This window comes from Rhinoraja longicauda, chromosome 38 (assembly GCF_053455715.1).
Source record: "Rhinoraja longicauda isolate Sanriku21f chromosome 38, sRhiLon1.1, whole genome shotgun sequence".
NCBI lineage: Eukaryota > Metazoa > Chordata > Chondrichthyes > Rajiformes > Arhynchobatidae > Rhinoraja > Rhinoraja longicauda.
The window spans coordinates 3613819-3640586 of NC_135990.1; the positions used below are offsets into that span (position 1 = coordinate 3613819).

At 46.5% G+C, this 26768-nt stretch overlaps 1 protein-coding gene across 1 annotated transcript in view; it reads left to right on the forward strand.

The window, feature by feature from the left end:
* The window catches only part of hcn4 (hyperpolarization activated cyclic nucleotide-gated potassium channel 4), a 274698-nt gene that overhangs the window by 236660 nt on the left and 11270 nt on the right, over nt 1-26768 (forward strand). Inside the window, exon 7 of the mRNA XM_078429699.1 lies at nt 5378-5542. Within this exon, the coding sequence (XP_078285825.1) occupies nt 5378-5542 (165 nt within the window). The remainder of the gene's footprint in view (nt 1-5377; nt 5543-26768) is intronic.

The following is a 26768-nucleotide window of genomic DNA, read 5'->3' on the forward strand; positions in this document are numbered from 1 at the left end:
GAGTATTGATATTGGTTTATTCAAAGTCCCAGAGATGCTCATCAGTGGAAATTAGCCATCAAGCCCCAGATAAATCCCAGCATATATATATATCTATCTATCTATCTATCTATCTATCTATCTATCTATCTATCTATCTATCTATCTATCTATCTATCTATCTATCTATCTATCTATCTATCTATCTGTCTGTCTGTCTGTCTGTCTGTCTGTCTGTCTGTCTGTCTGTCTGTCTGTCTGTCTGTCTGTCTGTCTGTCTGTCTGTCTGTCTGTCTGTCTGTCTGTCTGTCTGTCTGTCTGTCTGTCTGTCTGTCTGTCTGTCTCTCTATCTCTCTATCTCTCTATCTCTCTCATTCTTCCTCTCTCTCTCCCCCTCTCTCCCTGTCTCCCTCCCCCTCTCTCCCTCTCTTCCTTTCTCCCTCTCTCCCTCTCTCCCTCCCCCTCTCTCCCTCTCTCCCTCTCTTCCTCTCTCCCTCTCTCCCTCTCTCCCTCTCTTCCTCTCTCCCTCTCTCCCCCTCTCCCTCTCTCCCCCTCTCCCTCTCTCCCTCTCTCCCTCTCTCCCTCTCTCCCCCTCTCCCCCTCTCCCCCTCTCCCCCTCTCACTCTCTCCCTCTCTCTCCCTCTCTCCCTATCTATCTCTCTATCTCTCTCCTGCAACACATATGACTCATTTTATTTCAGCGGTGAAAGATTTATTTCATTCTCCTGCTGTTTCTGACATGAAATAATCAACTTACTTCCAGCAGAACTTGGACTTTTATGGGTCTTTTGAGCTACAATCCATGGGGGAGATAAGCAAAGTGCATACAATCAGTACGGTATTAAGCGAAGATTGGCTTTACTTAAGTTGATTATGACACTGCAATCCAGTTATAACACCGATCCAAAATGCAATGCATTATTAATGTACCATCAATGACATCTGCTAACTGCATTACATCTTATTCAATTCTTCCAATCATCATGATGACAGGTAGCATCCTAATACCACTTAGCCATGTCCTCGTAAATATATGAATGATGTGCCAAGTTATTACTTTCGTTAGAGGCAGAGGTTTCCAAAATGGTTTGAAAATTGCCAATAGGCAAGTACTCGTTCTGTTAGCAGATCAATCTTCAGTTCAGTTCCAGTTTAGTTTATTGTCACCTGCACTGAGTTACAGTGAAAAGCTTTTTGTTGCATGCTAACCAGTCATACATGATTACAATCGATACATTTACAGTGCATAGAGATGTATGATAAGGGAATAATGTTTAGTGCAAGGTAAAGCCAGCAAAGTCCAATCAAGGATAGTCCGAGGGTCTCCAATGAGGTAGATAGTAGTTCAGCACTGCTCTCTGTTTGTGGTAGGATGGTTCAGTTGCCTGATAACAGCTGAGAAGAAACTGTACCTGAATCTGGAGGTGTGCGTTTTCACACTTCTGTACCTTTTGCCAGATCTATGTGAGTCAACATGAAAAATAAAAGAGGTGTTCAGGTTAAAGTAATTTAACTTCTGAATCCACTTCACAAGTTGAAATCTGATATTGGGATTGATTTACCGGGTATTTTCATTAACGACTGATAATTGGAACCTAGGGCGCCTGATGTCATTGGGGCAGTACGGTGGCACAGTGGTAGAGTTATTGCCTTACAGCGCCGGAGACCCGGGTTCAATCCTGACTACGGACGATGTCTGTGTGGAGTTTGTAGGTTTTCCTTGTGACCGCGTGGGTTTCCCGGTTTCCTCCCCCATCCCAAAGACGTGCAGATTTGTAGGATCATTGGCCTCCCTCTGTAAACCCCCCCCCCCCCCGAGTGTGTAGGATGCAAAAGTAGGATGGTAACCATAGAGCAAGTGTGAACGGGCAATCGATGGTCGGCATGGACTCGATGGGCCGAAGGACCTGTTTTCCATGATGTATCTCTAATCTCCAACGGGAGTGGGGACAGAATGGTGAGGGAGGGAATTATTCTTGTGCAGAAACGTGACGTCAAGTCAAGTCAAGTTTATTTGTCACGTACACATACACGATGTGCAGTGAAATGAAAGTGGCAATGCCTGCGGATTGTGCACAAAAAAGAATTACAGTTACAGCATATAAATAAAAGTTAATAAAGTTAATATAGAGAAGACAAAATTTAGTCCCTGGAGATATAAAAGTTAACAGTCCTGATGGCCTGTGGGATGAAACTCCGTCTCATCCTCTCCGTTTTCACAGCGTGACAGCGGAGGCGTTTGCCTGACCGTAGCATCTGGAACAGTCCGTTACTGGGGTGGCAGGGGTCCCTCATGATCTTGCTTGCTCTGGATCTGCACCTCCTGATGTATAGGTCCTGCAGGGGGACGAGTGTAGTTCCCATGGTGCGTTCTGCGTGAACGCACTACTCTCTGCAGGGCCATCCTGTCCTGGGCAGAGCTGTTCCCAAACCAGACTGTGATGTTGCCGGACAGGATGCTCTCTACAGCCCCAGAGTAGAAGCAATGAAGGATCCTCAGAGACACTCTGAATTTCCTCAGCTGTCTAAGGTGGTAAAGGCGTTGCTTTGCCTTACCCACCAGTGTGGCAACGTTTAGTATGGTCCATCGACATGAATTACAATATCAATGGAAAAAAAATAGTTATAGTGTTCTGGGACTCTGCTGGAATATGAAGTAGTTTATTCTGTGAGTTCCCATATGATTTGTGTGAATAGGAGGTGGGCTGGAAGATTGGGACCTCTTTTATTTGAATCAGAAGCATTAATGGATAATGTTTGTAGAATCTATTGTGCAATATGCACTTATCACAAACAGTCAGAGGCTTAACGTTAAAGAGCACCTGGGTTACTTAGAATTTCAACTATGGGGAATTGGTTCTGCCTCTCTTTTCATAACATTCAATCTAATCTGTATTACTTCAATCTTACAGAGGCGCATAAAATCATGAGAGGAATAGATCGGGTAGATGCACAGAGTCTCTTGCATGGAGTAGGGGAATCGAGGACCAGACGACATAGGTTCAAGGTGAAGGGGAAAAGATTTAATAGGAATCCGAGGGGTAACTTTTTCACACAAAGGCTGGTGGGTGTATGGAACAAGCTGCCGGAGGAGGTAGTTGAGGCAGAGACTATCCCAACGTTTTAGAAACAGTTAGACAGGTACATGGATAGGACCGGTTTGTAGGGATATGGAGCAAACGCATGCAGGTGGGACTAGTGTAGCTGGGACATGTTGACAAGTTGGGTGTGGGATAGTTGGGCCGAAGGGCCTGTTTCCACACTGTATCACTCTATGACTCTAATATATCAGCTAGGGTATTTATTCACAAAATGCTGGAGTAACTCAGCAGGTCAGGCAGCATCTCAGGAGAGAAGGAATGGGTGACGTTTCGGGTCGAGACCCTTCAACTTGATCTCCCGGTGGCTGAGCACTTCAACTCCCTCTCCCACTCCCAGTCTGACCTTTCCGTCATGGGCCTCCTCCAGTGCCATAGTGAGGCTCACTGGAAATTGGAGGAACAGCACCTCATATTTCGCTTGGGCAGCTCACTGTGATGGATGTTTCTTTTTTTTTGTTTGTGGTTGTGTGTGTTATTGCTTATTTTATTGCTCTTAAAATGTGGGTGACGAAATCTCGTCCAAAAGACTTGTTTTTTGTGGATGACAATAAAGGTCATTCTGATTCTGATTCTGCAGCCCAGCGGTATGAACATTGACTTCTCCAACTTTAGATAGTTCCTCTGTCCCTCTCTTCCCCTCCACCTTCCCAGATCTCCCTCTATCTTCCTGTCTCCACCTATATCCTTCCTTTGTCCCGCCCCCCTGACATCAGTCTGCAGAAGGGTCTAAGGATAAAGGGGATATCATTTAGTGCAAAGGTGACACAAAGGGTGGTGGGGGTATGGAACCAGCTGCCAGACGAGGTAGTTGGGGCGGCTACTATCATAACTTTTAAGAAACATTGGACAAATACATGGATAGGACAGCTTTAGAGGGATATGGGCCAAACGCAGGCAGGTGGGACGGGTTTAGATGGGGCATGTTGGTCGGCATGGGCAAGTTGGGCCGAAGGGCCTGTTTCCACACTGTGTCACTCTATGACTCCATGACTCTCGGTGGTTGGAAGAACCGTTGTGTTTCACTCTTCCTGACTCTTGCTTCAGCTGATATCAGTCTGAAGAAAGATCTCGAACCGAAACGTCACCCATTCCTTCTCTCCTGAGATGCTGCCTGACCCGCTGAGTTACTCCAGCATTTTGAGTCTACCTTGCTTCAGCTGAAATCATTCGGGGTTAGGGAGAGGCAGGGGGGCAATTGGGAATAGGTGATAAACAATAACAGTAGCTTCCACGCCGTGTGACCATGACAACACATTTAGTGGATTGTCCAGAGATGCTGCCTGACCAGTTGAGTTACTCCGGCATTTCGTGCCTCTTTTGTTTCTTTGCAAACCGCCGAATTCATATAGAAATGTATAAAATTATGAAAGGACTGAACAAGCTAGATGCAAGAAAAATGTTCCCAATGTTGGGGGAGTCCAGAACCAGGGGCCACACACAATCTAAAATGGCGGACGCCATTTAAAACTGAGGAGAGAAAAAACTTTTTCACCCAGAGAGTTGTGAATTTGTGGAATTCTCTGCCACAGAGGCCAAATCACTGGATGAATTTATACGCAATAGACAATAGACAATAGGTGCAGGAGTAGGCCATTCAGCCCTTCGAGCCAGCACCGCCATTCAATGCGATCATGGCTGATCACTCTCAATCAGTACCCCGTTCCTGCCTTCTCCCCATACCCCCTCACTCCGCTATCCTTAAGAGCTCTATCCAGCTCTCTCTTGAAAGCATCCAACGAACTGGCCTCCACTGCCTTCTGAGGCAGAGAATTCCACACCTTCACCACTCTCTGACTGAAAAAGTTCTTCCTCATCTCCGTTCTAAATGGCCTACCCCTTATTCTTAAACTGTGGCCCCTTGTTCTGGACTCCCCCAACATTGGGAACATGTTTCCTGCCTCTAATGTGTCCAATCCCCTAATTATCTTATATGTTTCAATAAGATCCCCCCTCATCCTTCTAAATTCCAGTGTGTACAAGCCTAATTGCTCCAGCCTTTCAACATACGACAGTCCCGCCATTCCGGGAATCAACCTAGTGAACCTACGCTGCACGCCCTCAATAGCAATTTAAAAGAGAGTTGGATAGAGCTCTGGGGGTTAGAGGAATCAAGGAATATGGGGAGAAGGCAGGCACGGGTTACTGATGGTAGATGATCAGCCATGATCACAATGAATGGCGGTGCTGGCTCGAAGGGATAAATGGCCTCCTCCTGCACATATTTTGTATGTTTCTATGCCGTTCATTCGTCCCCTCGATCGTCACGTTAACTGTGCGCTTTCTTTCCTTCGCGGTAGAGATTTGCCTGTTGACCCGTGGGCGGCGAACAGCGAGCGTGCGTGCTGACACCTACTGCAGGCAGTACTCCCTCTCTGTGGACCACTTCAATGAAGTGCTGGAGGAATACCCGATGATGAGGCGTGCCTTTGAGACAGTGGCGCTGGACAGGCTCGACAGGATAGGTAAACCTCTTCATTGCATTGAAGTCCTGCGTGACTTTTCCTCCCTCTCACACTAACAATGCCAAGCACACTCACATTCCCTTTCCAGGAAGCCTAGTGGATAAGTTAATTGCCTGGCACCCAACGACTTCATATCATATCATATCTTATATATACAGCCGGAAACAGGCCTTTTCGGCCCACCAAGTCCATGCCGCCCAGCGATCCCCGTACATTAACACTATCCTACACCCACTAGGGACAATTTTAACATTTACCCAGCCAATTAACCTACATACCTGTACGTCTTTGGAGTGTGGGAGGAAACCGAAGATCTCGGAGAAAACCCACGCAGGTCACGGGGAGAACGTACAAACTCCTTACAGTGCAGCACCCGTAGTCAGGATCGAACCTGAGTCTCCGGCGCTGCATTCGCTGTAAAGCAGCAACTCTACCGCTGCGCCACCGTGCCGCCGTGACTTGGACCATTGATCTAGAGACCAGAGTATGAATCCCACCATGACCGCTGTGGAATTTAAATTCAGCTGATTAAATAAATATAGAATTAAAATATTATGAATTTGTAATAAAAATCCAGCTCATTCAGGTGCAGAATCAGTATTGCCACAAAACCTTTACACGCCTATAAAATTATTAAAGGACTGGACAAGCTAGATGCAGGAAGGATGCTCCCAATGTTGGGCAAGCCCAGAACCAGGGGCCACCGTCTTAGAATAAAGGGGAGGCCATTTAAAACTGAGGTGTGAAGGAACTTTTACACCCAGAGAGTTGTGGATTTGTGGAATTCTCCGCCACAGAGGGAGGTGGAGGCCAAATCACTGAATTAATTTAAGAGAGAGTTAGATAGAGCTCTAGGGGGCTAGTGGAATTAAGGGATATGGGGAGAAGGCAGGCACGTGTTACTGATTGTGGATGATCAGCCATGATCACATTGAATGGCGGTGCAGGCTCGAAGGGCCGAATGGCCTCCTCCTGCACCTATTTTCTATGTTTCTATGTTTCTATGCCGGTGAAGTGAAATAGAAATAGAAATAAATACATCTGAATGCTATAAGATGGCCAAAGAGATTTTATCAGAATGGTGAAGGTAGACACAAAGTGCCCCTCTAATCCAGGCCACATTCTGTTAAAATTTAGAAGCAAGGATCTGGCAGATGCTGGTTTGTACCAAAGATGGACGCAAAGTGCTGGAGTAACTCAGCGGGTCAGGCAGCATCTCTGGAGAAAAAGAATGGGCGACGTTTTGGGTCGGGACACTTCTTCAGACTGAGAGTAGGGGGTTGGGGGAGGGGGGGGGAGGTGTGAAGAGCTGGAGGCGATAAAAGACCAGTGCCAATCAAGGTCATCTACAAATGATGGTCAAAAATGGACCTCCCACCCCTACCTTCAGACAGAAGAAGGGTCCCAACCCAAAACATCATCCGTCCTTTGCCTTAATCCGTCCTTTGCCTTAATCGACAAACCTGAGTTATTTTTAAAAATATGGTCTCCATTTATTGAATTTTTAGAAAAGTAAATGGGCTTGGCACAGGACTAAAATAAAAAAAAAAAATTTAAATAAAAAGTTGAAACTTGAGTTGGGGGTTGGATGTACAGCTGTGGTTTTTGTCTCCCGGATCTACTCCCGTTAATTTTTATTGTTAGATCCTTTTTTCTTTTTTTTTTTAACCCTCTTACTCTCTCTCTCCCCAAGTTTATAGTTTTATATTTTTATTTTTACTTTCTCTCTTCAAAAATTTAAAAATTGAAGCTATGTAAGAACTTTGTAACAAATGTGTTTTTTCTTATTTCGATTTGTACATATGCTTTTCAAAAATAAAATAAAAAATAAATAAAAAATAAAAATAAAAAAAATGGACCTCCCACCCCTACCTTCAGACAGAAGAAGGGTCCCAACCCAAAACATCATCCGTCCTTTTTCTCCAGAGATGCTGCCAGATCCGCTGAGCCACTCCAGCACTTTGTGTCTATCTTTGCTATAAACCAGCATCTGCACTTCCCTGCTTCCAAAATGTTAGCAGAATGCTGGCCGGATTGGAGGGCTCTCGCCTTAAGGAAAGATTGGACAAATTGGGATTGTTTTCTCTGGAGCGTTGGAGGCTGAGGGGAGACCTGATAGAAGTTTGTAACAAATTGTGAGAGGCATAGGGTGGATGGTCAGAGAAGTTTGGAAATAATCAACTATTACAGGACATAAGAACATAGGAAAAGAAACATTACCACACAGGAGATAGACACAAATTCCTGGAGTAACTCAGGCAGCATCTCTGGAGAGAAGCAATGGGTGACGTTTCGTGTCGAGACCCTTCGTCAGAGTTAATCCGGCATTTTGTGTCTATTTTCGGTGTAAACCATCATCTGCAGTTGTTTCCGACACAGTCCAGCACAGGAACAGTCCACCTTTATTAGTACAGGTGTCAGGGGTTATGGGGAGAAGGCAGGAGAATGGGGTTAGGAGGGAGAGATAGATCAGCCGTGATTGGATGGCCGAGTAGACATGATGGGCCAAATGGCCTAAATCTACTCCTATCCCTTGTGACCCTATGAACAGGCCCTGTGGCCCACAATGACTGTGTCAAACGTGATGTCAAGATAAACTAATCTCATCTACCTGCACGTGATCGATATCCTTCCATTTCCTACATTTGCATGTCAAGTCAAGTCAAGTCAAGTCAATTTTATTTGTATAGCACATTTAAAAACAACCCACGTTGTGTCTATCCAAAAGCCTTTTAGATTTTTTTTAGAGATACAGCGCGGAAACAGGCCCTTCGGCCCACCGGGTCCGCGCCGCCCAGCGATCCCCGCACATTAACACTATCCTACACACTAGGGACAATTTTTTACATTTACCCTGTCAATTAACCTGCATACCTGGACGTCTTTGGAGTGTGGGAGGAAACCGAAGATCTCGGAGAAAACCCACGCAGGTCACGGGGAGAACGTACAAACTCCATACAGACGGCGCCCCTAGTCGGGATCGAACCTGAGTCTCCGGCGCTGCATTCGCTGTAAGGCAGCAACTCTACCGCTGCGCCACCATGCCGCCACTATCGTAGCTGCCTCCACCACCACCCCTGGCAGCGCGTTCCAGCCACCCACCACTCACCTTCTGTGTAAAGACTTACCCCACACATCTCCTTTAGACTTTGCCGCCCTCACCTTACAGCCGAGCCTTCGGGTCCATGACACTTGCACCCTGGAGAAAAACGGCATCTGATTGTCCACCCTGGCTGAGCTTCAAGGTCAGAGGGGGGATAGTTTAAAGCAGATCAGCGGGACACCAAGAGTGGTGGGTGCCTGGAACACGTTAGGCTGGCACGGTGGCGCAGCAATAGACAATAGACAATAGGTGCAGGAGGAGACCATTCGGCCCTTCGAGCCAGCACCGCCATTCAATGTGATCATGGCTGATCATTCTCAATCAGTACCCCGTTCCTGCCTTCTCCCCATACCCCCTGACTCCGCTATCATTAAGAGCTCTGTCTAGCTCTCTCTTGAATGCATTCAGAGAATTGGCCTCCACTGCCTACTGAGGCAGAGAATTCTGTAAATGTAAAAACTTGTCCCTAGTGGGTGTGGGATGGTGTTAGTGTGTGGGGATCGCTGGTCGGCGCAGATCCTGTGTGCCGAAGGGCCCGTTTCCAGCATTTTATGTTTTTATTTCACACTTCCAGCACCTGCGGTGATAAGAATTATAGCATCGATAAAACCAGTCAATTCTTTGTAAATGCCGAACTGCAAGATTTTACTGTGTTACTCTTTTGCACATCTTTTATTCGTTTGTTCTATATCTCTCCACATCGCCGTCTATATCTCTCGTTTCCCTTTCCCCCGACTCTCAGTCTGAAGAAGGGTCTCGACCCGAAACGTCACCCATTCCTTCTCTCCAGAGATGCTGCACGTCCCGCTGAGTTACTCCAGATTTTTGCGTCTAGAAACATAGACATAGAAACAAAGAAAATAGGTGCAGGAGTAGGCCATTCGGCCCTTCGAGCCTGCACCGCCATTCAAATCAGTATCCCGTACCTGCCTTCTCTCCATACCCCCTGATCCCTTTAGCCACAAGGGCCACATCTAACTCCCTCTTAAATATAGCCAATGAACTGGCCTCAACTACCTTCTGTGGCAGAGAATTCCACAGATTCACCACTCTCTGTGTGAAAAAAAACTTTCTCATCTCGGTCCTAAAAGACTTCCCCCTTATCCTTAAACTGTGACCCCTTGTTCTGGACTTCCCCAACATCGGGAACAATCTTCTTGCATCTAGCCTGTCCAACCCCTTAAGAATTTTGTAAGTTTCTATAAGATCCCCCCTCGATCTTCTAAATTCCAGCGAGTACAAGTCTACCCTCAGTTTAAACCAGCAACTGCAGTTCCTTCCTGAACACTGCCAGCTATTTAAACCCCTGATCTAGCAATCATTTCGATTCAAACCACGTCAAAAGTTCGCAATCTTAAATCTAGACCTTTCTATTTTAATTGCCAAAATTATGTTGCTCTTTTCCTTTCTGTTGTTTGAATGGAGTAATGAGTTAAGCGGATAATGGAAAGGGAACGAGTGAGATTCAGGCTATGAACTAATCAACATAGCATTCCTTTGAGAGCAAGAAGTAGCAATGTAGATTTGACAATATAATTGAAACTTCAGAACATTATAATTTTAATAAGCAATCTGTTACATGTCAGATTTTGGGGGCATGCTGATCGTGGTTTAGGAAGGCCAGTGCAGATTGCGGTTGGTGTATTTCGGTCCAATTTCTCATAGAAAAATGTAATGAGAGTTTAACTGTAATCATTCAGTGTTTGACTACGAATCATTAATTGATTGCTGATTTCCTAATCTGAGGAAAGACATTCTAGCCTTAGAGGGAGTACAGAGAAGGTTCACCAGATTGATCCCTGGGATGGCAGGACTTTCATATGAAGAAAGACTGGATAGACTCGGCTTGTACTCCCTGGAATTTAGAAGATTGAGGGGGGATCTTATAGAAACTTACAAAATTCTTAAGGGGTTGGACAGGCTAGATGCAGGAAGATTGTTCCCGATGTTGGGGAAGTCCAGAACAAGCGGTCACAGTTTAAGGATAAGGGGGAAGTCTTTTAGGACCGAGATGAGAAAGGCTTTTTTCACACAGAGAGTGGTGAATCTGTGGAATTCTCTGCCACAGAATGTAGTTGAGGCCAGTTCATTGGCTAATTTTAAGAGGGAGTTAGATGTGGCCCTTGTGGCTAAAGGGATCAGGGGGTATGGAGAGAAGGCAGGTACGGGATACTGAGTTGGATGATCAGCCATGATCATATTGAATGGCGGTGCAGGCTCGATGGGCCGAATGGCCTACTCCTGCACCTACTTTCTATGTTTCTATGTTTCTATAAGAGAACGTGATTTTTATTCAACTTAATCAATTTTCGGCAGTCAGGGTTTGCAAGTACATTCCCCTTCCTGTTAGTGCCTGCAGTTTAATTTCCGTTGAAAGGAATGGTTTAGATTAGTTTAGTTTAGGGATACAGCGCGGAAGCAGGCCCTTCGGCCCATCGAGTCCGCGCCGACCAGCGATCCCCATACACTAACACAATCCAACACACACTCGGGACGATTTACAATTGTACCAAGCCAATTAGCATACAAACCTGTACGTCTTTGGTGCGTGAGAGGAAACCAAAGCACTCCAGCCCAAACCTCTCCTGTATTGTTGCAGTACCCTCTCCTCCCCTCTCCCCCCTCCCCCCTCATTTTAAATTTTAAAATGCGAATAACTTTAAAAATATAACCGATTTCAATTAAAATTCTTCCATTAGCACCAAAGGGACGACGGTGAGTAAGGTGGGGCTAAAATTGTCACGCTATCGTGTACCGCTTTGGCTGTGTTTCAGGAACAAACACACAAACAAACGAGAGTTTTAGTATATAGATGATGATCTCATTAGAGCAGAGGAATTCACTAGTGCCCACTCCAGCTAATAATCCCTCACCTCATATCTCCAGAAAAGTAACTTAACCATGTCACTACTGGACCATGTGAAAAAAGGCCTGCCTTGTAGCTAACCAACAACTAACATGCATCAGTGTTCTGACACTGTGTATCCTTTATAAGGTCATAAGTGATAGGAGCAGAATTAGGCCATTCGGCTCATTAAGTCTACTCCGCTATTCAATTACGGCTGATCTATCTCTCCCTCCTAACCCCATTCTCCTGCCTTCTCCCCATAACCTCTGACAGCTATACCAATCAAGAATCTATCTATCTCTGCCTTAAAATATCCACTGACTTGGCCTCCACAGCTTTCTGTGGCAAAGAATTCCACGGATTCACCACCTTCTGACTAAAGAAATTCCTCCTAGTGTAAGAAAATAACTGCAGATGCTGGTACAAATCGAAGGTATTTATTCACAAAATGCTGGAGTAACTCAGCAGGTCAGGCAGCATCTCAGGAGAGAAGGAATGGGCGACGTTTCGGGTCGAGACCCATCTTCAGACTGATGTCACGGGGCGGGACAAAAGAAGGATATAGGTGGAGACAGGAAGATAGTGGGAGAACTGGGAAGGAGGAGGGGAAGAGAGGGACAGAGGAATTATCTAAAGTTGGAGAAGTCAATGTTCATACCGCTGGGCTGCAGAATCAGAATCAGAATCAGAATTACCTTTATTGTCATCCACTAAAAACAAGTCTTTTGGACGGGATTTCGTCACCCACAGTCCAACAGTAAGAGCAATAAAATAAGCAATTACACACACAACCACAAACAAAAAAAAAGAAACATCCATCACAGTGAGCTGCCCAGGCGAAATATGAGCTGCTGTTCCTCCAATTTCCAGTGGGCCTCACTATGGCACTGGAGGAGGCCCATGACAGAAAGGTCAGACTGGGAGTGGGAGATGCTGCCTGACTCGCCCATTCCTTCTCTCCTGAGATGCTGCCTGACCTGCTGAGTTACTCCAGCATTTTGTGAATAAAGAAATTCCTCCTCGTCTCCTTGCTAAAGAAACGTCCTTTAATTCTGAGGCTGTGACCTCTAGTCCTAGACTCTCCCACTAGTGGAAACATCCTCTCCACATCCACTCTATCCAAGCCTTTCAATTCCAGAAGTTCTGCAGTGCAGTTTCAAGGGGTATGGCCCATCTACCACCCCATCCCAGATGTGACTTTATTATAAGTCAAGTCAAGTCAATTTTATTTGTATAGCACATTTTAAAACACATTTAAAAACAACCCACGTTGACCAAAGTGCTGCACATCTGATTAGGTACTAAGAAACCCCGAGAAAATTCCTGCTGCTTGTCTTTGGTTTCAGTCCCGGCTTAGGTTTCATACGCAAAGAGTCTCGACCCGAAACGTCACCCATTCCTTCTCTCCAGAGATGCTGCCTGACCCGCTGAGTTACTCCAGCTTTTTGTGTCTATCTTCGGTGTAAACCAGCATCTGCAGTTCCTCCTTGCACATTTTGGCTGCTCCACTGCGAAATCTCCTCAAGGTATGTCGACTTTCAAGTCAAGTCAAGTCAATTTTATTTGTATAGCACATTTAAAAACAACCCACGTTGACCAAAGTGCTGTACATCTGATTAGGTACTAAGGAAAAAAAATGAAACATACAGTAGCACGCAAACAGTTCACAGCGCCTCCTCAATGAGCCTCAAACGTTAGGGAGTAGAAATAGGTTTTGAGCCTGGACTTAAAGGAGTCGATGGAGGGGTGCAGTTCTGATGGGGAGAGGAATGTTGTTCCACAGTCTAGGGGCTGCAACCGCAAAAGCGCAGTCACCCCTGAGCTTAAGCCTAGACCGCGGGATAGTGAGTAGCCCCAAGTCGGCCGACCTGAGGGACCTGGAGTTAGAGAGGGGGGTTAGAAGATTTTTGATGTAGGGGGGGGGGGATGTCCATTTAGGGCTTTATACGTGAATAGAAGGAGCTTGAAGTTGATTCTGTACCGTACAGGGAGCCAGTGGAGAGAGGCCAGAATCGGGGTGATGTGGTCCCTTTTACGGGCCTCGATATATTAAATAAGAAAGACCTATTCGCCTCAGCAGAAATGTCAAAGACCAAAGGACATTGAAAGATTAGGAAATGAGGAAAAATGTTTTTTCGTGTGTGGGATAGATCTAGTGTGTGGCTGATGGACTCGGTGTGCTGAAGGGCCTGTTTCCACGCTGTTTCTCTAAACAGGGCGGCACGGTAGCGCAGCGGTAGAGTTGCTGCTTTACAGCGAATGCAGCGCCGGAGACTCAGGTTCGATCCTGACTACGGGTGCTGCACTGTAAGGAGTTTGTACGTTCTCCCCGTGACCTGCGTGGGTTTTCTCCGAGATCTTCGGTTTCCTCCCACACTCCAAAGACGTACAGGTATGTAGGTTAATTGGCTTGGGTAAATGTAAAAATTGTCCCTAGTGGGTGTAGGATAGTGTTAATGTACGGGGATCGCTGGGCGGCACGGACTTGGAGGGCCGAAAAGGCCTGTTTCCGGCTGTATATATATGATATGATATGATAAGCGGAACTAATTTAATATGTGGGAAGGAACTGCAGATGCTGGTTTAAACCGAAGACAGACACAAAAAGCTGGAGTAACTCAGCGGTACGATAATGGCCCTGCAATGAATCTTGGCACATTTTAACAAGTTAGTAAGTACAATACATGCCAGCTATATTGAAGCATTCAACCATGCAGTAGGAAATGGAACGCCATGCACTGTAGATCGAATCTGCTTCGCGGCATTGATATTGCAACCAAATCAAATGGGATAAAACAGGCAGTTCTTCCAGCTTTGAGACAATTTTCTTCTCTGATCCCGCACTGGCAACTGCATCTGGCTCAGCACAACTTGAGAAGATGGACACAAAATGCTGGAGTAACTCAGCGGGACAGGCAGCATCTCTGGAGTGAAGGAATGGGTGGCGTTTCGGATCAGAAACAAACAGCTAACAATGGCCTGTTTCCTTTATCATCGTTACTTTTTTGTAAATCTTTCATTCATTGTTCTTTATTTCTCTACATCATCATCGAAATCTCTCATTTCCCTTTCCCCTGACTAGTCTGAAGAAGGGTCTCGACCCGAAACGTCACCCATCCCAAAAAAACATTCAAGGCTTAGGTTTAAGGTGAGAGAAAGGAGTCTTAAAGGTGATTTGTGAGGCTAGTATTTTTTCAGATCCTTCAGTCTGAAGAAGGGTCTCGACCCGAAACGTCACCCGTTCCTTCTCTCCAGAGATGCTGCCTGTCCCGCTGAGTTACTCCAGCATTTTGTGTCTATCTTCGGTTTAGTCCAGCACTTGCAGTTCCTTCCTGCACATTTTGTTTGCCCATGACGTGAGTCAGTTCACATTTGACTTGCTCACATGGCCCACTATTTTAGCAGGGACTTTATTAACACGTTTAAAATAAAAGGATAAACCTTCAAAATGGACAAGAAGAAGTCAGGCGCTCAGTCACTGATTACACCGAGAAGGACTAACAGAGGCAGTATTCCCTGCAGAGCTTCCGAAAAAAGAACGTTTTGGTATCCTGACAACATGGTGTCAGGGATTTAGATCACACTCTCTGATGGAACAACGACAGAGACTCACAAAGACAAATGCCGCCTCCCTTTGCTTAATTAGAGCCCTTCAGAACGTAAAGTCTTAATAAAGCACAATGCATACCTTCTGAATGCACGGTTGTTTTGAATCAGTAAAGCCCCTGTCCCACTTCGATGATTGTTTAGGCGACTACAGGTGACTAGGCTGTCGCCACACGGTCGCCGGGGTGTCGCCTGTACGGCCGTGAGTCATCTCCAAAGAGTCGTAGCGTTTTTCTGGTCGTGGCTGGATTTTGAGATGTTTAGAAATTTTCGGCGACTGTTGGTTTGAGGCCAATGATCGTAGCTTGACGTCTCCTGACGGGGGCGCTGTCGTAGGTTGTCGCCAGGTGACGTAGGTTGTAGCCAGTGCTGACTTCGGTGAATTCCATTGGCGACTACCTATGTCAACCGGCATCAAAACCGGAGGCCAAAATGACGTGAATTGTCTTCAGTTGTCGTCGAACCACGGCACCAGGGACCCGGGTTCGATCCTGACTACGGGTGCTGCCTGTAAGGAGTTTGTACGCCCTGTTTGTACGTTCTCCCCGTGACCTGCATGGGTTTTCTCCGGGTGCTTCAGTTTCCCCCCTCACTCCAAAAACGTACAGTTAATTTGTCGGTTAATTGGTTTTGGTAAGTTGTACAACTGTCCCCTGTGTGTAGGACAGTGTTCGTGTACGGGGTGAACGCTGGCCGGCGTGGACTCGATGGGCCGAAGGGCCTGCTTCTGTGCTGTATCTCTAAAGTCTAAAAGTCTAACTTACTGGAAAACCCGAATTGCTCTAATTTTGGGTGAAATTTGACCTCTCTTGAAGTTGTTAACCCTCTGCCCTTAATATCTATCCTAATTCCAGATGCAATTAGATTTTCATCAGTACTTGCTTCTTAATCAATTCAAAAGGTTAATTATTCTTCTGAATTTTGGTGTAAGTGTTCGTTAGCGCTGAAAATCATTTGATTTGTAAAGCTCAGAATCATAGAGTCATAGAGTGATACAGTGTGGAAACAGGCCCTTTGGCCCAACTTGCCCACACCGACCAACATGTCCCAGCTACACTAGGCCCACCTGCCTGCATTAGGCCCAAATCCCTCCAAACCCGTCCTATCCATGTAACTATCTATCTGTTTCTGTTAGGGGATTGGACACATTAGAGGCAGATAACATGTTCCCAATGTTGGGGGAGTCCAGAACAAGGGGCCACAGTTTGAGAATAAGGGGTAGGCCATTTAGAACGGAGATGAGGAAGAACTTTTTCAGTCAGAGGGTGGTGAAGGTGTGGAATTCTCTGCCTCAGAAGGCAGTGGAGGCCAGTTCGTTGGATGCTTTCAAGAGAGAGCTGGATAGAGCTCTTAAGGATAGCGGAGTGAGGGGGTATGGGGAGAAGGCAGGAACGGGGTACTGATTGAGAGTGATCAGCCATGATCGCATTGAATGGCGGTGCTGGCTCGAAGGGCTGAATGGCCTACTCCTGCACCTATTGTCTATTGTCTATTGTCTATTGTTCCATACACCTACCGAACTTTGTGTGAAAAAGTTACCCCTCGGATTCCTATTAAATCGTTTCCCTTTCAACTTAAACCTCATGATGTGTGTGTAATGTAGTCCTCCACTCACACACCCTACCCTCAATGCTGAAAGCACAAGGAACAGCAGATTTTGGAATCTTCAGCAAACCACAAATTACTGGAGGTTATTCAGCGGGTCAGGCAACATCTGTGGAGGAAATGGACAGACGAGGATTTGGGTCACTCCCACATTCCAAAGACCTGCTGGTTTGTAGGCTAAGATGAGAGGGGATCTTATCGAAAAGTATAAGATTATTAAGGGGTTGGACACGTTAGAGGCAGGAAACATGTTCCCAATGTTGGGGGAGTCCAGAACAAGGGGCCACAGTTTAAGAATAAGGGGTAGGCCATTTAGAACTGAGATGAGGAAAAACTTTTTCAGTCAGAGAGTTGTGAATCTGTGGAATTCTCTGCCTCAGAAGGCAGTGGAGGCCAATTCTCTGAATGCATTCAAGATAGAGCTCTTAAGGATAGCGGAGTCAGGGGGTATGGGGAGAAGGCAGGAACGGGGTACTGATTGAGAATGATCAGCCATGATCACATTGAATGGCGGTGCTGGCTCGAAGGGCTGAATGGCCACCTCCTGCATCTATTGTCTATTGTCTAATTGGCTTCTGTAAAGTGCCCCAGGTGTGTAGGATGCTGGCAAACCCTTCCCAGACCAGCCCTCGTCTTGCTGAAGAGGCCCTTGTTTAAGATTTAGGGATGCCAACTTCCTCACTCCCAAAAGGGACAAGGTGACGTCACCGCCCCGCGCCCCACGTGACCTCACCCAGCCAGCGGCCACGTGCTCCCGCTCCACCAATGGCGGCCGCCATTGGTGGAGCGGGAGCACGTGGCCGCTGGCTGGGTGAGGTCACGTGGGGCGCGGGGCGGTGACATCACCCTTTGTCCCTTCTCTGGGAGTGAGGAAGTTGGCAACCCTACCAATACGGGACAAGGGCGGTCCCGTACGGGACAAACCAATTTAGCCCAAAATACGGGATGTCCCGGCTAATACGGGACAGTTGGCAACGCTATTAAGATCACACCATGAAAGTAACGGCGCAGTAGAATTTGTCCAGGCAAAAATGTGCTCTACTTTCTGAACTTACTCTCCTCCTGAACAAGCAAATTAATAATGATAACCTACTTTTATGACAGTGCTCCTCTCTAGAGGCACAACTGGTCTGCGCAGGACTCCAGCCGCTCGTTCAATCCTGCTCGCTTCTGCAGAGACATGCGTCTCGTTGTGACATTGTTGATTTTCAGTACTGTACAAAACGCCTGATACAAGGAGAGGGAGTAAGAAGCCTAGCCCCGTTTTAATTTGGCCGCACCCTTTGACTGTCATGCCAGTTTACAGTGGGCAGAAAGAACTTAGATTTTTCTAAGAGGAACAGCATCTCATATTTCGCTTGGGCAGCTTACAGCCCAGTGGTATGAACATTGATTTCTCCAACTTCAAGTAACCCCTGCATTCCCTCGCTCTCCATCCCTCCCCCACCCAAGTCGCACCAGCTTCTCGTTCTCACCCAGCAAGCAGCTCACAATGGCCCGTTTCCTTTATCATCTTCATTTTTTGTATATCTTACATTCATTTGTTCTATATCTCTCTGCGTCACCCACTACATCCCTTTCCCCAGACTAGTCTGAAGAAGGGTCTCGACCCGAAACGTCACCCATTCCTTCACTCCAGGGATGCTGCCTGTCCCGCTGAGTTACTCCAGCATTTAAATTTCTACAAGTTGATTTGGCAGCCACAGTTCACCCCAAAACATCTTACAGCTGATGTAATGAAATAATGCGCTGGGAAGAACCTTAAACATGTCATCTGATGAAGACCAGATTAAGCTGTGATTTGCAATGGAAAGGAATTATGCCAATTTTTAAACAAAGGCTAAATATTAAATTCAATTTCACATCATTTCCGTGGTTGGGGCTGAGATTACGTGTCATCAAATGATATTGGGTAATTCAATTTATTCACAAAATGCTGGAGTAACTCAGCAGGTCAGGCAGCATCTCGGGAGAGAAGGAATGGGTGACGTTTCGGGTCGAGACCCTTCTTCAATGGTTTACATTGGTGAGGTTCAAGTAAAATGCTTTTGTACATCCGATGGAGACACAAAGAAACTGAAGATCTCAGAATCTTGAGCAAAACACAGTGCAAGAGTAACTCAGCAGGTCAGGCAGCATCTTTGGAGAACATGGATAGATGATCATAAGTGATAGGAGCAGAATTAGGCCATTCAACAGACAATAGACAATAGGTGCAGGAGTAGGCCATTCGGCCCTTCGAGCCAGCACCTCCATTCAATGTGATCATGGCTGATCATTCTCAATCAGCACCCCGATCCTGCCTTCTCCCCATACCCCCTGACTCCGCTATCCTTAAGAGCTCTATCTAGCTCTCTCTTGAATGTATTCAGAGAATTGGCCTCCACTGCCTTCTGAGGCAGAGAATTCCACAGATTCACAACTCTCTGACTGAAAACGTTTTTCCGCATCTCTGTTCTATATGGCCTACCCCTTATTCTTAAACTGTGGCCCCTGGTTCTGGACTCCCCCAACATTGGGAACATGTTTCCTGCCTCTAACGTGTCCAACCCCTTAATAATCTTATACGTTTCGATAAGATCCCCTCTCATCCTTCTAAATACCAGTGCATTCGGCCCATCTAGTCTACTCCTATCATGGCTGATCTATCTCTCCGTCCAAACCCCATTCTCCCGCCTTCTCCCCGTAACCCCTGACACTCGTACTAATCAAGAATCTATCTACCTCTGCTTTAAAAATATCCATTGACTTGGCCTCCACAGCCGTCTGTGGCAAAGAATTCTGCGGCAGAGATGTTTTGGGTTAGGACGCTGTTTCAGACTAATTGTAGAGGGGGAGAGGCGGGGAGAAAGCTGGACGAGTTGGGGCAGGATAAAGTGTGGCACATAAACCTCGAGGGGTTTTGGTCGGCAGATGGCTGTACACAAAGCCAGAGATGAAAAAAACAGAAGGTGTGAGACAAAAGGATTGAGGAGTTGCGAACTGTGAAGCCAGAGGATGGAATGTAGGTGGAGTAGGGGAGGGGGAGGCGAGGGGAGAGATAGGTGGAAGTCCAGGCGAGGCACAGAGTGGACAAGGATGGGAGAATGAGGAGGGAGGAGGGGGGGGAGGGTGTTACAGGTTACCTAAATTTTGAGAATTCAATGTTCATACCGCTAGGTTATAAGCTACCCAAGCAGAACATGAGGCGCATATGTGGAATTCATTGCCACAGAAGGCTGTGGAGGCCAAGTCAATGGATATTTTTAAGGCAGAGATAGATAGATTCTTGATTAGTGCGGGTGTCAGGGGTTATGGGGAGAAGGCAGGAGAATGGGGTTAGATAGATCAGCCATGATTGAATGGTGGAGTAGACTCGATGGGCCGAATGGCCTAATTCTGCTCCTATCACTTATGACCTTAATGTATTAAAATCCAGAATAGTCTTAGAGTCAAGTGTAAGTTCAAGTTTGATTTCTGCACTGGCACAATCTATACCCTAACCGGCCTAAACAGAAACTATAGTTTAAAGGAAATCCTAAACCCTAATCTAAGGATCCCACACACTGACTCTTCAATGACCATGATGTCATGGTGCATGCTGGATTTCGGTAGAATTTGAGTTTTGTTTAGTTTAGTGTAGAGATATAGCGTGGGAACAGGCCAGTCAGCCCACCGAGTCCGTGCTTAGATTTTTTGTTTTAGATTTAGAGATACAGCGCGGAAACAGGCCTCTCGGCCCACCGAATCTGCGCCGCCCAGCGATCCCCGCACATTAACACTATCCTACACACACTAGGGACAATTTTTTTAAACATTTTACCCAGTCAATTAACCTACATACCTGTACGTCTTTGGAGTGTGGGAGGAAACCGAAGATCTCGGCGAAAACCCACGCAGGTCACGGGGAGAACGTACAAACTCCGTACAGACGGCGCCCGTAGTCAGGATCGAACCTGAGTCTCCGGCGCTGCATTCGCTGTAAGGCAGCAACTCTACCGCTGCGCCACCGTGCCGCTCAGCAATCATCCCGTACACTAGCACTATCCTACATATCCTAGGACTAATTTACCATTTTACCGAAGCCGTAAAGACAGCCACTACGGGCGCTGTCTGTACGGAGTTTGCACGTTCCCCCCGTGACCTGCGTGGGTTTACTCCGAGATCTTCGGTTTCCTACCACACTCCAAAGACGTACAGGTTTGTAGATTAATTGGCTTGGTATAAATGTAAAAAATGTCCTTAGTGGGTGTTAGTGTGCGGGGATCGCTGGCCGGCGCGGACCCGGTGGGCCTGAGGGCTTGTTTCCACGCTGTATCTCTAAACTCTAAACTCAATTAACCTACAAAAATCTGTACACCATTGGAGTGTGGGAGGAATCCGCAGCACCCAGAGAAAACCCACGCAGGTCACAGGGAGAACGTACAAACCCCGTACAGATAAGCACCCGTGGTCAGGATCGAACCCGGGTCTCGGGCTCTGTAGCCACTGAGTTGGTCTCCAGTGTGACGCTGGTCTTGATGTTTGATGCTTGCGCCTGCTGATGTTTACGTACTGCATGAACAGTGCACAGAACACAAGCGGGAGAGCTCCATGCCAAGATTGTGCATGTTAGCCTTGGGAAGTAGTGCAAAGTGGGTGGTGTTACCTTTTGTTATTCAGCTTTGTTAAAGTCAATAGAACCGACTATAACAGGCAGTGAATCCAATACTACTGCCTTTGTGGTTCCTTCTGAGAAGAAAACCGCACATAATTGTTTCAGGAAAGGAGCAAAAAAAAACACACGCAGTAGAAATGAATCACCTAAATCTCCTAAATGGTAGGTAAGATATGGGTCTACCTCAGATCTGAGTGCTATTGACTGAAGAAGGGTCTTGACCCGAAACGTCACCTGTTCCTTCTCTCCAGAGATGCTGCCTGTCCCGCTGAGTTACTCCAGCATTTTGTTGGGATCTATCTTGAAGGATGAGAGGAGATCTTATCGAAACGTATAAGATTATTAAGGGGTTGGACGCGTTAGAGGCAGGAAACATCGTCCCAATGTTGGGGGAGTCCAGAACAAGGGGCCACAGTTTAAGAATAAGGGGTAAGCCATTTAGAACTGAGATGAGGAAAAACTTTTTCAGTCAGAGAGTTGTGAATCTGTGGAATTCTCTGCCTCAGAAGGCAGTGGAGGCCAATTCTCTGAATGCATTCAAGAGAGAGCTGGATTGAGCTCTTAAGGATAGCAGAGTCAGGGGGTATGGGGAGAAGGCAGGAACGGGGTACTGATTGAGAATGATCAGCCATGATCGCATTGAATGGCGGTGCTGCCTCGAAGGGCCGAATGGCCTCCTCCTGCACCTATTGTCTATTGTCTATTGAGAAGAGCATTGTTGGATCAATTTTAGAATGGGAACTTCACTGACAGGCTTGGAAGCTGAAGGGACTCCATCTTCTGATGGTGGCACCTTGTTTTCTTTTGCAGTAAGTAATGACAAGGATTGGGAGCTATTGACACTCTATTCTACACAATGCTGGATGCACGCGACAAGCTTCCATGTATATTTTTCTGACATTCACGTGTAATCCCCTTTAAACCAACGATTAAGACTAATATTGAGCAGCTATAAGTATGGCACTCACGAAACGCTGTAGAGCTTGCATGCCCCTGAGACAAGTGCATTTCAAATCCACTTTAATTACCAGTAATTATCTCAGCAGTAAAATTCAGAGTTCGGCATTGCAGCATTAAGTCTTCCATGCTGGGATATCCATCTTCATGGGGGGTTACACCTAGCTCTTGATAAATCAAAGCGTGCTTGTTATCAAAGTAACTGAGTTACTGCAGCATTTTGCATCTACCTTCGGTGTAAACCAGTGTCCACAGCTCCTTCCTCCACATCTCTACGGTGACTTCTGGTTAGCCCCTGTCAGCCTAGGTTAGTTGAGAAGTACGACATGGAAACAGGCCCTTCGGCCCACCGGTTCGACACTGACCCTCGATCATCCAGACGCACTTTACAGAGGCAGCATGGAAACAGGCCCTTTGGCCCATCAAGTCCACGCCAACCGTCGATCATCCAGACGCACTTTAGAGATACAGCATGGAAACAGGCCCTTCGGCCCATCGAGTCCATGCCAACCATAGATCACCCAGACGCACTTTAGAGATACAGCATGGAAACAGGCCCTTCGGCCCACCGAGTCCATGCCAACCATCGATCACCCAGCAGCACTTTAGAGATACCGCATGGAAACAGGCCCTTCGGCCCACCGGTTCGACACTGACCCCCGATCATCCAGACGCACTTTACAGAGCCAGCATGGAAACAGGCCCTTCGGCCCACCGGTTCGACACTGACCCTCGATCATCCAGACGCACTTTACAGAGCCAGCATGGAAACAGGCCCTTCGGTCCACCGGGTCCACGCCAACCGTCGATCACCCAGCAGCACTTTAGAGATACCGCATGGAAACAGGCCCTTCGGCCCACCAAATCCGCGCTGACAATCGATCACCCATTCACACTAGTTCTATGTTATTCCACTTTTACATCCACTCCCTACACTCTGGTCAATTTACAGAGGCCAATTAACCTACAAACCCGAAGATAGACTCAAAATGCTGGAGTAACTCAGCGTGACAGGCAGCATCTCTGGATAGAAGGAATGGGTGACGTTTCGGGTCGAGACCCTTCTTCAGTCTGAATATGAGTTACTCCGGCATTTTGTGTCTATCTTCGGTTTAAGCCAGCATCTGCAGTTCCTGTTTCCGTGCTGTAGTGCTGTATCTGTAAACTAAACTGAACTAAACCTTCTTCGACGGTGTCATCTCTGTGCAATTTGATGCAGGTCAAATGAGACTTTCACAATAACCCATTTTGAAGTAATTTCATTCATCCCCCTTTCTGACCATTTGTACAATTCCAGTAAAGTTGTTCGTTTGCAATTGAGCATTCCTAGAATGTTTCTACTGGTGGGAGAGTCTAGAACCAGTGGTCTGCGTGGGTTTTCTCCGAGATCTTCGGTTTCCTCCCACACTCCAAAGACGTGCAGGTATAGACAATAGACAATAGACAGTAGGTGCAGGAGGAGGCCATTCGGCCCTTCGAGCCAGCACCGCCATTCAATGTGATCATGGCTGATCATTCTCAATCAGTACCCCGTTCCTGCCTTCTCCCCATACCCCCTGACTCCGCTATCCTTAAGAGCTCTATCTAGCTCTCTCTTGAATGCATTCAGAGAATTGGCCTCCACTGCCTTCTGAGGCAGAGAATTCCACAGATTCACAACTCTCTGACTGAAAAAGTTTTTCCTCATCTCCGTTCTAAATGGCCTACCCCTTATTCTTAAACTGTGGCCCCTTGTTCTGGCCTCCCCCAACATTGGGAACATGTTTCCTGCCTCTAACGTGTCCAACCCCTTAATAATCTTATACGTTTCGATAAGATCTCCTCTCATCCTTCTAAATTCCAGTGTATACAAGCCTAGTCGCTCCAGTCTTTCAACATATGACAGTCCCGCCATTCCGCGAATTAACCTAGTAAACGGGCGGCACGGTAGCGCAGCGGTAGAGTTGCTGCTTTACAGCGAATGCAGCGCCGGAGACTCAGGTTCGATCCTGACTACGGGTGCTGCACTGTAAGGAGTTTGTACGTTCTCCCCGTGACCTGCGTGGGTTTTCTCCGAGATCTTCGGTTTCCTCCCACACTCCAAAGACGTACAGGTATGTAGGTTAATTGGCTGGGTAAATGTAAAAATTGTCCCTAGTGGGTGTAGGATAGTGTTAATGTACGGGGATCACTGGGCGGCACGGACTTGGAGGGCCGAAAAGGCCTGTTTCCGGCTGTAGATATATGATATGATGATATGATATGAAACCTACGCTGCACTCCCTCAATAGCAAGAATATCCTTCCTCAAATTTGGAAACCAAAACTGCGCACAGTACTCCAGGTGAGGTCTCACTAGGTATGTAGGTTAATTGGCTTGGTATAATTGTAAATCGTCCCTGGTCTGTGTAGGATAGTGTTAGTGTGCGGGGATCGCTGGTTGGCCCGGACTCGGTGGGCCGAAGGGCCTGTTTCCGCGCTGTATCTCTAAACTAAACTAAACTAAAGCAGTTTCTCCTGCACCGGTATATTGCAAAGAACTGGCAATCTGATGAATGGCGCGGCGGTTTATCGAATGGTTGAGATTTGCGCCGATGATAGACATAATTCAGATACGACTGACTTCAATTCTTTTCAATAAGTTCTCAATGAACTGGAGATTAGACAGCAAAAAGAATCAATAACCTGCCTGTTCAATTCACCTACATGTGAGGAAACATTGCTTAAAGCTTGCACTGCATAGAGTAGTCTTGATCAATTCATCACTCTGAAGTCACAAACTAAAGTAATCCTGGGAATGATAGAGAAACATCAATGTTATTGACATTAACAAGATAAGAGCGGTGGGAATCTGCATCAAATAGATTGACTAAATCTTTAATTATTGAAGGGAAGGTTACGTTCTCTGACGGTGCAGGTGAGGAGAAAATATAGTCGATTGTATCAGAGAAAGGCTTGAATTTATCGAGCAATTTCCAAGCTCTCCCATTGATGTGCATTTGGGATGTGGGAGGAACCGGAGCACCCAGGGAAAACCCACGTGGTCACAAGGAGAACGTGCAAACTCCGCACAGACAGCAACCGTAGTCAGGGTCGAATCCGGGTCTCTGGCGCTGTGAGGCAGCAACTCTACTGCTGGAGACTATTCGAGACTTGATAGACTCGGCTTGTACTCGCTGGAATTTAGAAGATTGAGGGGGGATCTTATAGAAACTTACTAAATTCTTAAGGGGTTGGACAGGCTAGATGCAGGAAGATTGTTCCCGATGTTGGGGAAGTCCAGAACAAGGGGTCACAGTTTAAGGATAAGGGGGAAGTCTTTTAGGACCGAGATGAGAACGTTTTTTTTCACACAGAGAGTGGTGAATCTGTGGAATTCTCTGCCACAGAAGGTAGTTGAGGCCAGTTCATTGGCTATATTTAAGAGGGAGTTAGATGTGGCCCTTGTGGCTAAAGGGATCAGGGGGTATGGAGAGAAGGCAGGTGCGGGATACTGAGTTGGATGATCAGCCATGATCATATTGAATGGCGGTGCGTACAGGCTCGAAGGGCCGAATGACCTACTCCTGCACCTATTTTCTATGTTTCTATGTTTCTATGTTCTTTAAACAGAGGCTGGTGAATCCGTGGAATTCATCGCTACTGATGGCCATGGAGGTCGAGTCACATGGTACTTTTAAAGCAGAGATTAGCAGGATCGTCATTAGTACAGGTGTCAAAGGTTACGGGTAGAAAGCAGGAGAATAGGATGGAGAGGGAAAGATAGATCAGCCGTGACTGAAAGGCAGAGCGGACCTGATGGGCCAAATGGCGTAGGAACTTATGAGCTTGTTAATTGGTTATTTAAATTTTTTATCATTATTTCAAAAGATTATGTTCATTATTTTGGGTCATGTTTCGGGTCAGGACCCATCTTCAGACCCAAAACATCATCTATCGGGTCAGATGTGTCTCGACCCAAAATATCACCCATTCCTTCTCTCCAGAGATGCTGCCTGACCCGCTGAGTTACTCCAGCACTCTGTGAAACGTCACCTATCCATGTTCTCCAGAGATGCTGCCTGACCCGCTGAGTTACTCCAGCACTCTGTGAAACGTCACCTATCCATGTTCTCCAGAGATGCTGCCTGACCCGCTGAGTTACTCCAGCACTCTGTGCCCTTTTGTGTATTATCCGGCATCTGCAGTTCCTTATTTCTACCACTGGAACCCTATCTTCCTCCCCCGGCAGTCAATAGATCCTTCCGTTCTATCATAAATCCATGCAATCAAATGGCATTTAAATTATTAACTGAGCCAAGATAATTCACATTCCTGACTGCTGTTAGAGTTGATTAGCCTGGGTGATCCTCTCGAATGATGCAGGGCATTATTGATGAGATATCATGGGATTAACTCTTTAGGGTTTGCATCAGTATGAATTGAATTGAATTGAATAAATTTTATTGGCCAAGTATGTACATATACAAGGAATTTGCCTTGGTGCTTTGCTC